At 54.0% G+C, this 17,843-nt stretch overlaps 2 protein-coding genes across 4 annotated transcripts; one reads left to right on the top strand and one right to left on the bottom strand.

Moving 5' to 3' along the window:
• Positions 1-542: 542 nt before the first annotated feature.
• On the bottom strand, positions 543-14,343 carry CCT7 (chaperonin containing TCP1 subunit 7). 2 transcript variants are annotated; one of them, XM_088162877.1, is made up of 12 exons: positions 14,248-14,343; positions 12,334-12,487; positions 10,879-10,985; positions 10,202-10,327; positions 9,194-9,246; positions 7,639-7,810; positions 6,626-6,790; positions 5,763-5,951; positions 5,215-5,312; positions 4,515-4,647; positions 3,657-3,863; positions 543-812 (listed from the first exon to the last, which is right to left on the bottom strand). In XM_088162877.1, the coding sequence occupies exons 1-12, from the start codon at positions 14,251-14,253 to the stop codon at positions 579-581; spliced, it is 1,644 nt and encodes a 547-aa protein (XP_088019003.1). In that variant the 5' UTR covers positions 14,254-14,343; the 3' UTR covers positions 543-578. The 2 variants fall into 2 exon arrangements, with proteins under 2 accessions (XP_088019003.1, XP_088019004.1); XM_088162878.1 differs by lacking the exons at positions 12,334-12,487; positions 14,248-14,343 and adding an exon at positions 12,004-12,046.
• Positions 14,344-14,482: 139 nt separating this feature from the next.
• Positions 14,483-17,748, top strand: PRADC1 (protease associated domain containing 1). 2 transcript variants are annotated; one of them, XM_014891431.2, is made up of 5 exons: positions 14,483-14,601; positions 15,711-15,811; positions 16,100-16,209; positions 16,820-16,987; positions 17,225-17,748. In XM_014891431.2, the coding sequence occupies exons 1-5, from the start codon at positions 14,544-14,546 to the stop codon at positions 17,343-17,345; spliced, it is 558 nt and encodes a 185-aa protein (XP_014746917.1). In that variant the 5' UTR covers positions 14,483-14,543; the 3' UTR covers positions 17,346-17,748. The 2 variants fall into 2 exon arrangements, with proteins under 2 accessions (XP_014746917.1, XP_088019010.1); XM_088162884.1 differs by having other exon boundaries at positions 16,108-16,209.
• The last annotated feature ends 95 nt before the right edge of the window (positions 17,749-17,843 follow it).

Genomic DNA, 17,843 nt, shown 5'->3' on the forward strand with positions numbered 1-17,843 from the left:
GGGCTGCCAGGGCCAGGAGCAGCCTCTGACCAAACCCAGCCTGGGCTGCACTAATTACTGCAAGGTTTAATTACAGAATTAACCCTATCAGTGGTTGTGGGACCAGGTATCATCAGGGGCAGCCTCTGACCAAACCCAGCCTGGGCCGTATTAATTAATTATTGTTAATTATGGCAGGGTTTAATTTAAGAAGGACCCATCAATGTTGTGGTGCCGAGTGCCAGTACGAGCAGCCTGATCACACCCAGCCTGGGCTGTCACTAATTACCACGGGGTTTAATGAAGGAATGAGCCCCATCAGTGGTTGTGGGGCCAGGTATGAGCAGGAGCAGCCTCTGACTGAACTCAGCACTAATTATCATGGGGTTTAATTACAGAATGAGCCCCTATCAGTGGTTGTGGGGCTGGATGTGAGCAGGAGCAGCCTCTGACCAGCCCCAGCCAGGGCTGCACTAATTATGGCAGGGTTTAATTTAAGAAGGACCCATCAGCGTTTGTGGGGCCAGGCACGGACAGGAGCAGCCTCTGACTGAACTCAGCACTAATTACCACAAAGTTTAATTACAGAATGAGCCCCATCAGTGGTTGTGGGGCCGGGCACGGGCGCGGCCCCGGGCAGGGGCAGCAGCTCCAGCTCCGTCCACGCTGGAGCGGGGGTTGCGGATGGTCTCGTCCACGGACACGATCAGACACGCGGCCTCCGAGGCGGCCGTCAGGGCATTGATCCGAACCACGGCCGGCTCCCACACGCACGCCGAGAAATTGTCAGCTATGTCCTCGTTGGTCACGTCCACGCCGTACCACATCCCACCCTGAGAGAGAGGGACAGATCAGTGTCACATCCCGCCCTGAGAGAGAGGGACAGATCAGTGTCACATCCCGCCCTGAGAGAGAGGGACAGATCAGTGCCACATCCCGCCCTGAGAGAGAGGGACAGATCAGTGTCACATCCCGGCCTGAGAGAGAGGGACAGATCAGTGTCACATCCCGGCCTGAGAGAGAGGGACAGATCAGTGTCACATCCCGCCCTCAGAGAGAGGGACAGATCAGTGCCACATCCCGGCCTGGGGACACAGAGATCAGTGCCACATCCCGCCCTGAGAGAGAGGGACAGATCAGTGCCACATCCCGGCCTGGGGACACAGAGATCAGTGCCACATCCCGCCCTGAGAGAGAGGGACAGATCAGTGTCACATCCCACCCTGGGGACACAGAGATCAGTGCCACATCCCACCCTGAGAGAGAGGGACAGATCAGTGTCACATCCCGGCCTGAGAGAGAGGGACAGATCAGTGTCACATCCCGCCCTGAGAGAGAGGGACAGATCAGTGTCACATCCCACCCTGGGGACACAAAGATCAGTGCCACATCCCGGCCTGGGGACACAAAGATCAGTGCCACATCCCGGCCTGAGAGAGAGGGACAGATCAGTGTCACATCCCGGCCTGAGAGAGAGGACAGATCAGTGTCACATCCCGGCCTGAGAGAGAGGGACAGATCAGTGTCACATCCCACCCTGAGAGGGACAGATCAGTGCCACATCCTGGCCCGAGAGAGAGGGACAGATCAGTGCCACATGCCACCCTGAGAGAGGACAGATCAGTGCCATATCCCACCCTGGGGACAGAGATCAGTGCCACATCCCACCCTGGGGACACAGGGACAGAAGGATCAGTGCCACATTCAGCCCTTAGGGACAGAGGGACACAGGGATCAGTGCCACATCCTGCCCTGAGGACACAGGGACAGATCAGTGCCACATGCCACCCCGAGAGAAAGAAGGGACAGATCAATGGAGATCCTGCCCTGGGGAACAGAGGGATGGGGATCAATGCCACATCCCCATCTGAGGGACACAGGGACAGGGATCAGTCATGGGGCTTGGTGGGACTTGGGGACAGACTGGGAGGAAAGGCCAGGCAAAGGAGAAGGGAGAGGCTGGAGCCTCCCTCAGGTTCTGCTGTTTGAGGAAAACACAAAAAGCCCAAACTGAGAAGTTTCTGCTTTCAGCCACCAGTGCCAGCCATGCCTCATGAAGAGGGAGCTCGTTCCAGTTTAGGATCACAGAGTCACCACGGCTGGAAAAGCCCTCCCAAGCTGTGCCAACCCCCACCTTGTCCCCATCCCAGAGCACTGAGTGTCACCTCCAGCCCTTCCATGGATGGACACCCCAACCTGCCCTGCCACGGAGCCAGAGCAGCCTCACAGGACTGGCTCTGCTGCTGCCTCACTGCCTGGGTTTTGCACCCTCATTCTGGGGCACTGCCCTGAGCCCCAAAATCAGCAGCAGGGTGAAATGTGCTGGAGTGACAGAAGCCAATCTCCAGGCACCGGAGCTGGGATCTCTACAGGAGCAGCACTCAGGACCTTCAGCCTGCAGCTCCTGTGTAAAACACAGCTCAGCTGATTCCTGCACTCTGCTCTTCAATGTTTAACACAGCAGCTCCTGACAAACGATGCTTTAAAAATCAAACCAGAACTCCCAGCTCGGGAAGTCACCCCACAGCTGGGATCAAAGGGACAGCAGCTCCTTTCCATTGAGAGCAGGCTCAGAGCTGATGAGAAACCAACGCTGTGTTTAATCAAAGGGGACACAGCTCCAACACAGCCTGGGCTGAGTTACAGCAGCTCTGACAGGCCCAGGAGCAAACTCCAGGAGAAAGGGAATCACACACATCCAGGAGAATCACACACATCCAGGAGAAGGGAATCAATCACACACACTGAATCACAAGGTTGGAAGAGACCTCCAAGATCATCAAGTCCAACCCATGCTCTAACACCCCAACTAAACCACAGCACCGAGTGCCACATCCAGGCTTTTTTTAAACACATCCAGGGATGGTTGTTGGGAAGGAGAAGGATTGGACAGGAAGGTCTCACAGATGTGTGTGTAACAGAAAGATCTCTGAATGCAGAAGCTGAAGAAGGAATAGAAATGATGGCAAGTTTTGATCTAGAAGAAAAGAATTGCTGAGCCAGGCTTAGTGGGTAACGAGAAGGCAAAGAACAAGTGAGTTGGAAGGGGCTTTTATAGCTCAGAGCAAAGGATAAACCACCTCACACAAAAGATGTTTTTACCAAGCAAAAAGATTTTCACAGGCTAACAAAAATGCCAATGTTGCAAGTAGAGAAAAGATCTCAAAAATTTCCACTGCAAGAGAACTGAAAAACAACTTCTAGCTTAAACTGTAACATATTAACCTTTTGTGATTGGAAAATAGTGCCATGGATATGAAATGTCAGCAGTTATGATGGGCTGTAGGTGATAGTGAAGAAATTGATTGGTTGTCATGTATTAAAATAAAAGTTTATAATGCACTGTAACCAGAACTAGAGGGGCTTCAACAAACCCCCAGCTGAGGTGACAGGGCTGGGCTCTGTCACCCACAACCTGTGAATTGCTGAATCATTTAAATACAATAAACAGCATGTCAAGAGCCACCTGGAGTTCCCCATCCCTCATTTTGGCTTTTACAGATGGTGACTCCACCACCTCCCCAGGCAAAGCATTCCAATACTTTATTATTCTTTCCATGAAAAACTTCTAATATCCAACTTCCATTTCCCCAGGCACAGTTTGAGCCCGTGCCCCCTGCCCTGGGCTAACACCCAACCTCCACCTCCCCTGGCACAGTTTGAGACCCCTGCCTTACCTGGGCATGCTTGGCTCTCAGTTTGTTGAGGATGTTGGTGGCATCGAAGCCGGCGTTGTCACAGAGCTGCCGGGGGATGATCTCCAGGGCCTTGGCGTAGGCACCGATCAGCAGCTGCTGCTTGCCCGGGATGGTCCGCGAGTAGTCCCGCAGGTACTTGGACAGCTCCATCTCGATGGCTCCACCCCCTGCCACCACCGAGTCGTTCTGCAGGGACACACAGGGCAGGGAGGGCTCTGTCAGCTTTGTGGAGGCAGATAAACCTGGCCTGGCTCTGCCCTGCGATGGGCTGTGATTTGCTGATCTCACCTGTCCTGCAGAGAGAGATGCCCCTCAGGTGGGCACATCCTCCTCCCTCATCACGCTGCTATGCCAAGATCTTCCAGTTACCCCACCGTGCCTCAGTGCCCATGGTCATCCTCTGTAACCCACTGGCCTTTCCCCCTTTCTTTATGGGGGAAAACACCCTTGCCCTCCCCTATAAAACCCCAGCTTCTGACCAGTTCAGCAGGGGGCTGTCATCCCTGCCCCCCTGCACAGATAAAGGGGGATAATAAAGGATAATAAAGGAATCTCCGTGGAATTTGCCATACAACACTTCTGTCTCTCTGTCCCTGAGTCGGGCTGGGATGGCCTCACAAGCAGAGCTGAAATCACTGAGCTGGAATCTCTGATAAAGAATTGATGTGAGCTGGAATCATTGATAAAGAGCTGATCTGAGATGGAATCACTGCTAAGGAGCTGATGTGAGCTGGAATCACTGATAAAGAATTGATGTGAGCTGGAATGATGGATAAAGAGCTGATGTAGTCTGGAATGATGGATAAAGAGCTGAGTGAAGCAGGACTGAGGGCTCACCTTGATGGCTCTCCTGACGATCATGATGGCATCGTGCAGCGAGCGCTCCGTCTCCTCCATGAACTGCTCGGCGCCCCCGCGCAGGATGATGGTGCACGTCTTGGCCTTGGGGCAGCCCGTGAACAAATTGTACCTGCAACAGGGGACACAGGCTGCTGCTGGCCAGCCAGGGTGGCATCAGAGCCAGCCCTGTGCTCCTCACAGCAGATGCTGAGGAGCAGCAGAGTCAGGGAACGCAGAAGGGAAATTCCAGGGAAATCCGTTCTCTCCGGGGATTCAACACTGAGCTGGTGATCCCAGTTTGGCAGGAGCACAGCCCCCAGTAACAGGAAGGACCCCAGGGTATTGTCCCCACTGACAGGGAAGTGTCAAGCTGGGACATCACAGAAGTGCCACAATCAAGCCCAAAATACCGTGGTTTTCCATTACAGTACCACTGTGCTTTCTACAAGGCACTGCAGAATAAATGTGTGTTTTTAAAAGCATTTACAAGAGGGATCTCGGTGAAATCCTGCACCTGCCCCCTCCCTCAGCCTCAAAAAGCAGCTTTAGGCTACAATAAAATATCTATTTTATAACAACTTTGTTTTCATCTCAACATCTTGAGAGATGCTGACCCTGCCAATGCTTTGAGCCCGACTTTTCCACCTGCCATGAGAAGGCTTGCACAGCACCACAGGTTTGCAGCTGCTGCTTTTACCTCTCTCCCCCAATCTGGGTCTCCTCAAAGAGCTCACAGCGACCCAGCACATCATCTGACAGGGCATTGACACTGGTCTGGATGGATCCCCCACAGGCCTGCAGGGAATGGAGACAAACATGGAATTACCAGCGCTGCCAGTCCACACCAACCTCCCAGCAGGCTCCACTCTCCAGGGACAGCCCAGCTTTGAGTTGGTGCAAACTCATCCTGCAGATTCAGGAAAACTCTTCTCCCTCCCTCCCTTCTTATGGACCCAGGCCAACCCTCGACAGCAAAATAAGTTCATGCAGCTTCAAGGTGCTGACACACAGACTCCAAAGTTCAGGAGATACACAAAGAAAGCTCAGGGAAAAAAAAAGCCACTCATGATGGACCAGGGGAGAACTCAGGAAAATAAACCTCTCCTGATAAAACACCACACTGTCAGTGTGTGGCTGCTCATCCCACCAAGGAACAGCCTGGTCCTTTCAAACCCTTGGAAGGAGCAGAGAGCAGCTGTTTGGGAATGCCCAGCCTGGGATTTCCTCCAAGCCAGGGGAGCTCACCATCATGGTCCTCTTGAGATCCTCCTCTGGGACACGGCCAGCACAGAACATGTCCCTGTCTGCAAAGTACTGGGTGGCCACGTCCCCAATGGGGAGCTTGGACAGGACCACCTTGGCTCCTGACTTGTGGATTTTGTCCAGTTTGTCATAGAGGATGTTCCACTCTGCATCCACGATGGCCTGGTAATCCTGGCAGGACAGAGAGGGATGGGTGTTCCTGTGACAGGAATGTCCCAGGTGCATCATTCCAGTCAGGAGGGGCCCTGTTCTCTGGCACTGCCCACCTGGCTGCTGGAACCTGAGCAGCTCTTAGGCTGTCCCTGCAAGGCCACTCCCCAGGCCTAAGGCCATGAGCACAGAGCTGTGGCTGAGCACAGCTGGGGCACAGGGACAGCTCCCAACCGTGGCCTGAACCTGCTGTGACTCCCCAGGGCAGCACAACCCACCAGGTGTTCCCACAGGTGAGGGATGGGCACAAACTCATTTCTCATGGTTTGGGTGGGAAGGGACCTTTTAAAGGTCATCCAGTGCAGGGCAGGGACACCTCAACTGTCCCAGGGGGATCCAACCCGGCCTTGGGCACTGCCAGGGATCCAGGGACAGCCCCAGCAAATCTGGGAATTGCAGCCCAGGCAGGAATTCCTTCCCAAGATCCCAGCCCAATCTCCCCTTTCCCAGTGGGAGCCATTCCCTGGGTCCTGTCCCTCCAGGCCTTGTCCCCAATTCCAGCTCTCCTGGAGCCCCTGCAGGGACTCTGAGCATTCCCTGGAATTTTCCCTTCTCCAGGGGAACATTCCCAGCCCTCCCATCTCACCCTTAGCTGGGCTGCTGGCCCCAGGTGTGAACCAGCCCTGTGCTCTCACCTCCACTGTGTTCACTCTGACCTCAGCGTTGTCCTTCTCAGCTTTGAGCTCCAGCTCCACGTTGAGCAGGGCAATTTTGGGGGACTGGTATTTCTTGGGCTGCATCTCAAACCCAGCATAGGAGAAAGTTTTCTTAAAGGCAACTCCAGCCACGAGCTGTGAGTCCTGTAACACAGAGATTTGATTCAGGCTCAGAAAAAAACCCCGAGGTTTTCTGCACAGGGTGAAGAACAACTCCCACAGGACACTCCCTGATCCAGAGCCTCATTTACAGAGCCTTGCCAGCACTGTCTCCTGTGATTAACCCACTTTTAGAGGAAATGAGCTGCAAGGATTTCTCTCAGCTCACAAAAGCAGCTTCCTCTCTATCCCTCAGAGCTCAGCAGCCAAAAACTCCTCACACAACCTGAAGATCAAGGAACAGAGCAATCAATCACTTTTCTCTTTCCCATTCCTCCCCTTTGAACTTTTGGAGATATTTCTCATCCACAGCCCCACTGGGGGCTGGTTTTTGCTCTGGTTTGTCTTTCCAAGTTCCACAACACATCCCAGCTGCCCTGCCCATCACTACATCAGCTTCACGAGGTTTTCCTTGCATTTTTCCCAACCCAGTAATGCCATATACAACCAGGACTTCTGGATCCAGAAGTAACAAAAACTTCCCACAAAAAAAAAAAAAAAAAAAAAAAACAAAAACAACAACAAAAAAAGAAACCACAAAAAAAAAAAAAAAACCAACACAATCAACTTATTTGTGAAGAGAGAAATGGAATTTTAACAGTAACAATTTTTGCTGCAGTGAGGTGAAAAAAAAAAAAACAACCAGGAACTCTACCTATGGGAAAGAAACCCAGCCCTATGTGCCAAGCTTCCTCCTCACTCTAAGAGTTTTGTTCCACTTTGGGAATTCCCCAACAGGCACTGGTAAGCCAGGCTGCACTTGGCTAGAGCCCAGCTAATACCAGAGCTGGGATCCCTGTCTCCCATCCCTTCAGGAAAGCTCCAGCTCTTACTTCCAAAGCTCCTCCTTGCACCTTCTTTATCCCAATCATCTTGAGCTGTAACAAATCATCCAACATCATCACAGCATCTACAACCATCTTGGAGAAAAACTCCTTGCTCTGGGAGATGAGCTTGGAGCTCAGGGCTGTGGCTGCACACTTTTCCAGGAGACTCCTCTGCTCACTGCAGGAAAGGAAAAACAAAGGTTTGCTCACCTGACAGATCTTTTCACAAGCCCCAAACACTTCATGTGGTTTCATTAATTACAGATTTAGGCTGGAAAATACCTTTGAGACCATTCAGCCCAGCACTGCCCCATGTCCCCAAGTGCCACATCCACAGGGATTTGAAATCCCTTCAGGGTCTGAGACTCCATCACAGCTTTTTCCAGGAAGGAATTTCCTTAATTTCCACCCTGAGCCTCCCCTGAGGCTGTTCCTTCTCCTCCTGTCCCTGTTCCCAGACCCCAAATTCCCCCGGCTGTCCCCTCCTGTCAGGGAGTTGTGCAGAGCCACAAGGTCCCCCCTGAGCCTCCTTTTCTCCAGGCTCAGCCCCTTCCCAGCTCCCTCAGGAATTCTCCATTCCCTTCCCAGGTCCCTCAGGAATTCTCCATTCCCTTCCCAGCTCCCTCAGGAATTCTCCAGCCCTTTCCCAGCTCTGTTCCCTTCCCTGGACACGCTCCAGCCCCTCAGGGTCTGTCCGGAGGGGCCCAAAATCCTCTCTAATAGAGGCAAAGCTCCACTCCCTCCTGTCAGTGGGGAGAACAAGACACAAATCCCAGACTGACAAATCCCAGACTGACAAATCCCAGGCTCCTTTTCAGAGCTCGAGCACCAGCCCAGCACTGACAAGGCTGATCAGCTTTTATGCACCTAAAATCAGAAAAGAGCAGGTGCTTTCCTTCATCCCAAAGCAGGAAGATGTTCCTGAAACCCTCTAAAGGCAGCAGGTTCCCTGAAATACTAACTCAGGTAATAAATGTGCAGCAGAGTGGGTGACACAGACACCAGGGACATGTGGATCCACTCTGTTTCCCATCACAGGACCACATTTGGGTTTTTTTTCCAGCATTTGGTTTGGACAACCTATTTTGGTTTATCCAAGATATTTATGAAGTTGAAATGCTTCAAATTAACTGCAGGTATGAGCAAAGTCACTTAAAAATCCAGGGAGAAAATGAATTCCATTGTTCAAATTCAAATGTTCTAAGGTGAAGGGATCACTGCTGTGATCTCTCTACCCTGGTGTATGGCAGCTAAAAAGGGATCTGATCCCCAGGGAAAGGCTGAGATTTCTCACTGCACTGACTGCAGCAAGAGCTCCAAGGAAAATGAAATCAGGTCACTTATTTTGGTGCCCAACTTCCTCCATGAGCACTGGGAGACACTGCCCCACATCATCCCCTGCAGCCAAATGAGAGCAGCCTGGAGGAGCAGGAAATTCCAGGGAAATTGGGAATAACCCCCAGTGTGGGGCTGCAGCTCCTCAGCACAGAATTCAGGAGCAGCCTCACAGCAGTTAGGTGGAGCCCAGAACAAAACCAGGTCACCTCCAAGGGAAACTTACTCTTTATCCTCCTTCTTCACAGACACAGCAATGTCTTTGATCTTGTTCACAGCCTGGCAAAAAGGCAACAGTGGATTAATGATTTATGCTCCTGAGCTGGTGACATCTCCAGCCTCTCTCTTTGTATTTTATCTTTTGTTCTCTGCTTCAACGTCACTGAAGTTTCAGGTGTTTAAGTTACTCCACCCCTTCCAGTGCAGTAATTCCAAGGAATACACCAATATATGAGCAGTGGGAGGGGGCTCAGAGCTGCTCTGCTCTTTCTGCTCTCAGCAGAGATCCTGGCAATCAAAGGAGTGAACCTCCAAAAAAATCACCTTAATGGGACCAACAGGCTCCAGGAGACACACGGTCTGCTAAGATACAGCAGAGAACAGGAGAATGGGAAATTCCTGTTTCCTCGGGAAAAACCCCAAAGGAAGGGACAGCATTGCAGAGGCACAGACTGGCAGCAGCAGGCACTGGCAGGAGATCCCTGCTGGGGACAGGGACAGCAGGGGAGACACTGCTGGTGACAGGGACAGCAGAAGATCACTGTTGGTGACAGGGACAGCAGGAGATCCCTGTTGGTGACAGGGACACAGGAGATCCCTGCAGGTGACAGGGACACAGGAGATCCCTGCAGGTGACAGGGACAGCAGGAGATCCCTGCAGGTGACAGGGGACAGCAGGAGATCCCTGCAGGTGACAGGGACACAGGAGATCCCTGCTGGTGACAGGGACAGCAGGAGATCCCTGCTGGTGACAGGGACAGCAGGAGATCCCTGTTGGTGACAGGGGACAGCAGGAGATCCCTGCAGGTGACAGGGGACAGCAGGAGAGACACTGCTGGGGACAGGGGACAGCAGGAGATCCCTGCAGGTGACAGGGACACAGGAGATCCCTGCTGGGGACAGGGGACAGCAGGAGATCCCTGCTGGGGACAGGGACACAGGAGATCTCTGCTGGCACTCCTCACAGCCATTCCCAAGTGTCCCTGGCAGTGTCCCTGTCCCCCCCGTGCCTCACCAGCTGCGTGGCCGTGCGGAAGGCCCGGATGATGATCTGGGGGTGGAGCCCCTCCTCCACGTAGGGCTTCACCTGCTTCAGGAACTCAGCAGCCAGCAGGGTCACAGACGTGGTGCCATCACCCACCTGCAGGGACAGGGGACACTGTGTCACCCCCCATGCTGCAAAACCACTCCAGAGCTTCCAGGGAAAACAGAGCTCAGGATTTTCTCTGCTCTCAGATTTTTTGCTGAATCCCTCAGTGATTCAGACTGGTCTGAATAGGAAGGGACTTCACACCCATCCATGGCAGGGACACCTCAACTGTCCCAGGGGGATCCAACCTGGCCTTGGGCACTGCCAGGGATCCAGGGGCAGCCCCAGCAAATCTGGGAATTGCAGCCCAGGCAGGAATTCCTTCCCAAGATCCCAGCCCAATCTCCCCTTTCCCAGTGGGAGCCATTCCCTGGGTCCTGTCCCTCCAGGCCTTGTCCCCAATTCCAGCTCTCCTGGAGCCCCTGCAGGGACTCTGAGCATTCCCTGCAATTTTCCCTTCTCCAGGGGAACATTCCCAGCTCTCCCAGCCTGCCTCCAGAGCAGGAAGAAGAACTCCCAGCACTCCAAGATCAATTCCCAGCAGTTCCCAGAGCCCAGGGCAGCTCTGGCACTGCCAGGCACAGCCCAGGCTCCCCTCCCACCTCTGCATCCTGGGACTTGGCAATGTCCACCAAGGTCTTGGCAGCTGGATGGACGACGTCCAGCAGCTTCAGGATGGTGGCCCCGTCGTTGGAGATGGTGGCTTTGCCTGGGGTTCATGGAGAAAAGGAAATTAAAGGCAGCTTAGAACACCTCCCTGTCTCTGGGGGCCCTCAGGAGATCTCAGCAGGTTCCTCTGCCCCACCACAGCTGAGTCTTTTCAGCCCAAATGTGGAGCAGCTTCAGTGAAGTCCATCTGGGAACAGAACAACTTTCCACACCAACAAAGGTTTGGAATTCGTTTCCCTCTTCTCAACAGCCTTCCCCAACAGATAAAACCATATTCTAGTCTGTGACTCTCATGAAAAAAGAGCCTAGAAATCATTATTACTTATTAGATAAATGAAAATCCAATTATCCTTTTGAACAAGGATTTTATTTCAGTTCCTATTTGTAAAAACTATTTAAAGACAATACTAAGCCTTTTCACTCCACCCTTCAGTAACAAAAATAATGAATAATTAATTTGGTGACTTCTTACAAGTGTTTTCAGAGTGAGGGCAAAGCCCATCTCTAAATTAAAAAAAAAGATTAAAAATGAACCCAGGAACATCCAGTGACCTCACACTCAGCCATGCCTGCTGAGGAACTCCACAGGTATCATGAGCCTCATTTAAAAATAGTGATGACCAAAAGCACCTGCAGACAGGTTCAAGACTCTCTGTTTCTCCTGTCTGGACCTACACTGGACACATCCAACCCCACTGACTCTGCATCTCCCCAATGGCCCTGGAGAGCAAACAGGGAACCCTCAGCCTGGACTGGCAACTCTCCTTTATTCTACAAGGTACACCAATTGTCATTTATTCTATAGGAGACACCAACTGTCCTTTACTCTATAGGGGACACCAATTGTCATCTATTCTACAGGAGACATCAATTGTCCTTTATCCTGCAGGGGACACCAAGGTGTCCAACTGAGACCGAGACAGAACCATCTCAGTTGTGAGAGCCAAGCTCAGCACAGGCTGAGGCTGCTGTGATTTACATCTGAGCCATTGTTGGGTTTAATTAGTGACTGTAATGAGGTAAATCCACACGGGAATAAATGAGAATGCAGCCCCTACCCCGATCATCCACGATGAGCTTGTCCATGTTCAACTGACAATGAGACAGAACCATCTCAGCACAGGCTGAGGCTGCTGTAATTTACATCTGAGCCATTGTTGCGTTTAATTAGTGACTGTAATGAGGTAAATCCACACGGGAATAAATGAGAAGGCAGCCCCTACCCCGATCATCCACGATGAGCTTGTCCATGTTCAACTGACACTGAGACAGAACCATCTCAGCACAGGCTGAGGCTGCTGTAATTTACATCTGAGCCATTGTTGGGTTTAATTAGTGACTGTAATGAGGTAAATCCACACGGGAATAAATGAGAATGCAGCCCCTACCCCGATCATCCACGATGAGCTTGTCCATGCCGCGCGGGCCCAGCGTGGTGCGCACGGCCTCGGCGATCACCTGGCACGCGTTGATGTTGCTGACCAGCTGGGGAATGCCCTGCGAGGTGTCCGTGCCCTCCTTGAGCAGGATAACCGGAGTTGGCTGCAGGATGAGCACAGAAGAAATGTTATCCCTACCCCACTGACCCACAGCGAGCTCCTCGCAGCTCAGAAATACAAAACTGTGCAGGAATAAGTGCAAAAATGCAGATTTGTTGTCATTTCTCTGCTCCGCACAACCCAGCTGCTTTCTACATCCCTGGGACTGGGAATTCCACAGCTGCTCCCACCACATAGTCACTGTCCCCAAAATAATGGGGGTTCTTTGGGGCAGCACTGCCCACTGATCTGATGCTGGCCTGGAGGAGACACAACATGCTGGAATTACAGAGACACTGAGGCATCAAATAAATCTGGATGGTGGAAGCACCAGAGCAGCTCTGGCTGTCCCATCCCTGGAAGCATCCAAGATTATGTTGGACACTGGGGCTTGGAGCACCCCTGCCATGACAGGGGTGGCACTGGATGGGATTTAAGGTCCCTTCCAACCCAACATTCCCAGAGTGCTGCAACCATCTCACAGGCAGAGATCAGGCAAAGCCCAAACACAGCCAAAATTTGGGATGCACTGGTTTGGAACAGCAGCCAGCAGGCCCGGAGCAGAATTAAACTGTGCTTGTCACACTGAGGGGTCACAAGCACAAGAAAAGGAGCTGCTGGAGAGGGTTCAGTGACAGGCACAAAGAACATCTTTGGGGTCTGGAGCATGTCTTGTATGAGGAGCCTGGTTAGGCTGGAGAAGGGAAGGCTGAGAGGGGATCCCATCAATCCATACAACAGGTTGGTGCCAGACTCTTTTTGGTGGTGCCCAGTAACAGCACATAAATTAAAACACAGGAAGTTCCACCTCACCATGAGGAAGAACTTCATTGCATGATGGGTGACACAGCCCGGGGACAGCTGCACAGGGAGGGCTTGGAGCTCTGGAGACATCCCAAACCCACCCGGTCACCTTCCTGTGTCACCTGCTCCAGGTGTCCCTGCCTGGGCTGAACTGAGCCATCTCCAGCCCTGACTATTCTATGACCCCTAAAACCCGGAAAGATTTTGTGGAAGAGAACGGCCAGCTCTCCTGCACACCCAGCAGAGCAGGAATCCCAAGGGAAAAGGAACCGTTTATCCCGAGGTAATCAGGGTGGAGACACATCGACCTCCCGCATCTCCGCGGGGCTCGGAGCCGGGACTGAGGGGACGTGGGATGGAGCTCCGAGCTGCCCGCTCCCATCCCTTTAGCGGTTATGGGATGGAGCTCCGAGCTGCCCGCTCCCATCCCTTTATCGGTTATGGGATGGAGCTCCGAGCTGCCCGCTCCCATCCCTTTCGCGGTTATGGGATGGAGCTCGGAGCTGCCCGCTCCCGTCCCTTTAGCAGTTATGGGATGGAGCTCGGAGCTGCCCACTCCCATCCCTTTCGCGGTTATGGGATGGAGTTCGGGGCTGCCCGCTCCCATCCCTTTCGCGGTTATGGGATGGAGTTCGGGGCTGCCCGCTCCCGTCCCTTTAGCAGTTATGGGATGGAGCTCGGAGCTGCCCACTCCCATCCCTTTAGCGGTTATGGGATGGAGTTCGGGGCTGCCCGTTCCCATCCCTTCCAGCCGGCTCAGCCTGGGCGCGGCCCCGGCACAGCCTGGACACCGCCAGGCCTGCGCCCCGCGGCGGCTCCATCCCCGCGGCCCAGGCCGCGGCCACCCCTCCACACGCGGTCCTTGGGGGGCGGCGGAGGCCCCGCGGCCCGGGCAGGGCTGCGGGACACGGGGACAATGGCGGATGGCGGCGGATGGCGGCGGGGGCACGGCTCACTCACCATCATCGCGGCGGCTGCTCGCTCCCGGCCCCCCCCACAATGCACCGCGCACGCCCAGAACCTTCCCGGAGGCGGGCCGGGGGTGGGCAGCACAATTTGGCAGGGAGGGAAGAGGGCGCACACAGCGGGGAAGTGCAATGGAGCACTATTTGGCAGAGGACACCGCGGTGACAGCGAGCTGCCCGCCCCGCCCCGCGCGTGATTGATGGAGGTACCGACCAATAGGAAGCAGCGCGGTGAGATGATGAGCCAATGGGGAGCGTGGGTCGGGCCGGTGGGCGGGGCGTGGCGCAGCCATGCTGCTCTGGCTCTGGCTCTGGCTTTGGCTCTGCGTCTGCTGCTGCCCGGCCCGCGGTGAGTGAGGGACGGGGGGACAGAGGGACGGACGGAGCGGGGACAGCGGCCAGGACCCCTCAGCGACCCGGACCCCGCACACACCCCAAACACCCCGGCCCAGCCCCCTCCCCGCTTGGCGCATCGCGATCCCGGTGTATTTCCCTTCCCGGCCCCATTGCCATTCCCCTCCTGTGTCTCTATCCCGGTCTATTTCCCCTCCCGTGTTTCTATCCCGGTATATTTCCCCTCCTGTCTCTATTCCGCTCTATTTCCCCTCCTGTCTCTATCCCGGTGTATTTCCCCTCCCGTGTCTCTATCCCGGTGTATTTCCCCTCCCGTGTCTCTATCCCGGTATATTTCCCCTCCTGTCTCTATCCCGGTATATTTCCCCTCCCGTGTCTCTATCCCGGTATATTTCCCATCCCGTGTCTCTATCCCGGTATATTTCCCCTCCCGTGTCTCTATCCCGGTGTATTTCCCCTTCCAAGCCCGTTGTGGTTAATTTCATTTCCCTTCGGTGTTCCCCCACTTCATTGCATTTCTCCTCCCACATCCCAATCCGGGTGCATTTCCCCTCCTGCACCCCAATTCTGATGCATTTCCTTTCCTGCATCCCAGCGTGGGTGCATTTCCCCTCCTGCATCCCAGTCCTGGTGCGATTCCCTCGGTGCCCCTCGACCTAGTTGCATTTCCCCACGCAGCATCCCAATCCAGCAGCATTTCCTCTGGGTGCAGTGTGGATTTCCCCTCCGGGCCCTGTGATCCAGGTACATTTCCCAACACTGCATCCCAGCTCCACTGCATTTCCTGCTGCATCCTAATCCAAGCTCATTTCCCTTTGTGATCCTGGTGTGTTTCCCCTCAGTCTGGGTGCCTATCACCCCTCTCCCCTCCATGGTCCAGCAACATTTTTCCCCTTGAGCACCCCAATCCTGGTGCTTTTCCTGCTCCCATCCCCTCTCAGCCCCTGGGAACTGCCACAGGAACACCCCAAAACCTTTGGGGCATTTTGAGTCCTGGGCATTGCTGAAGGACATGTTCTCTCCCCATAATAACTGAGACTTTCCCCCTTTTTTCAGGGATTTTTTAGTTTCCCCTGCCTCTCAGCTCTGTCCTTTCACCCCCAGGTTTACGCATCCATGAATATTTGTATTTCCAAGTGCTGAGCCCCGGAGACATCCGCTACATCTTCACTGCCACCCCAGCCAAGGATTTCGGTGGAGTGTTTGTAAGTATTAAAAACTGAATTTGTCACTTTGGGTCCCTCCATGCCAATACTGCTCCTTGGTGGGACTCGGTGATTTTGAGTTTTGATTAAAACGGAGCTCATTGCTCTTCCACAAGCATCCTTGCAGGATTCCTGAGGTGGGGATCGGCCCCAGGGCTGGCTCTGTACCTGGGAGCCCAAAATCTCGCCCAGAGCAGCCCCCACGGGGATGAGCAGGGTGTGGGGGGTGAGTGGGGAGGGGGAGCAGCTCCGGTCCCCCCTGGCTCACCCCTGCCTGTCTCCTCGGAGAACACAAGGTACGAGCAGATCCACCTGGTCCCGGCGGATCCTCCGGAGGCCTGTGGAGAGCTGAACAATGGGGTCTTCATCCAGGACCAGATCGCCTTGGTGGAGAGGGGGTAGGTCTGGCATCGTGGCAGCTGCTGGGGGACCCTGCTGGGCAGGAGGAGAGCCCTGGCCACATCTCCCCATCACCTCTAGATTCTTCCTGTGGCTTTCCCCACATAGATAAACCAGGAAAATGTGAGGGTGTTCCTACCCTGGAGAATTGCATCTTATATTTTTTAGCCTGTGGTAAGGTAGAAAAAAATCCTGTCTGGGTTCAGACTGAGAGAGAGTAGGTTTAGATTAGACAGTGGGAAGGAACTCTTTGAGAGTGCTGAGGCCCTGGCACAGGTTGTCCAAAGAAATTCTGGATGCCTCATATCCCTGGAGGTGTCCAAGGCCAGGTTGGACACTGGGACAGTGGAAGGTGTCCCTGCCCATGGCACGGGGTGGAACTGGATGGGATTTAAGGTCTCTTCCAACCCAAACCATCCCAAGATTTTCTTTCATATTTTTTTAGGAGTGTGGGTGGCTTGTGCCTAAAATAGAGACTCAGAGGAGCGGGGTTTGGAGGAGGTGTGGAATCAAGGAATCAGACAATCCCTAGTTTGGGTGCCTCCAGGCGAGCTCTGGAGCTGCCCGTGGCCACCAGGAGTTGGTCACAGCGTGGTGTCTGTGCCACAGGGGCTGCTCCTTCCTGTCCAAGACACGAGTGATCCAGGAGCACGGCGGGCGGGCCGTGATCATCGCCGACAACGCCTACGACAACGACAGCTTCTACATCGAGATGATCCAGGACAGCTCCCGGCGCACGGCCGACATCCCCGCGCTCTTCCTGCTGGGCAGGGACGGGTACGTGCCCGGGCTGCCTTCCCACGGTGCCACAAGGCAATGGCTGAGTGACAGCCTTGTCCCCCACAACAGGGAGGGACAGCGTGGCCCTGCCGGGCTTTGGGAGCCACATTTTGCATGGATTCAGTTCCTGGTTAATGGGGACAGGATTTGAGTTGGGTTGTGACTGGTGCTGGGTTGTGGCTCTGCTGTCCCAGCCCTGGCACCCTGGGAACAATCACCCCTCCCTCCCTGCAGGTACATGATCAGGCGCTCCCTGGAGCAGCACGGGCTGCCCTGGGCTGTCATCTCCATTCCTGTCAACGTCACCAGCATTCCCACCTACGAGATGATGCAGCCCCCCTGGACCTTCTGGTAGCAGCAAAAGGCTGTGGTGGATCAAGGACTCCCTGGTGGATGCCAGGATCTTGCCCTAAGGACCAGATTTGAGGAAAGGATCCCAACATGCTCCAGAAATCCCGCTGGATTCGGCCACAGGGAGATCTTTCTGCTGGCACCGGTGTGTGGCCAAGGACAAACACCAATGCCAGGGGGAACCCTGAGCCTGGCACCGAGCTGTGACTGTGTGGGAGGGAGGTGAGGGCCCAGAGCAGGCCAGCACTCCCCAGGAAACATCTGACCTTGTGCTGCTGGTTTGGAGGGATGCAGGACTGGCAGGGATGGGGGGAGAGTGATACAGGCTTGGTCTGTACCAGCAGGGCTCACCTGATGGCTGTATATTTTTGTCTGAGCTAATGAAGTCTGAGTAAGTTTTAGAGAAAGGCAAGTTTCTCTTTTATTTCCAGCAGTCAGCAGATTAAGGGATAAATCTCATCCCCAAATTTTTTCCTAGTAAAATTCCCCAAGTAGCTCCTGC

The sequence above is a fragment of the Sturnus vulgaris genome, chromosome 4 (assembly GCF_052056855.1).
Source record: "Sturnus vulgaris isolate bStuVul1 chromosome 4, bStuVul1.hap1, whole genome shotgun sequence".
Classification (NCBI taxonomy): Eukaryota; Metazoa; Chordata; class Aves; order Passeriformes; family Sturnidae; genus Sturnus; species Sturnus vulgaris.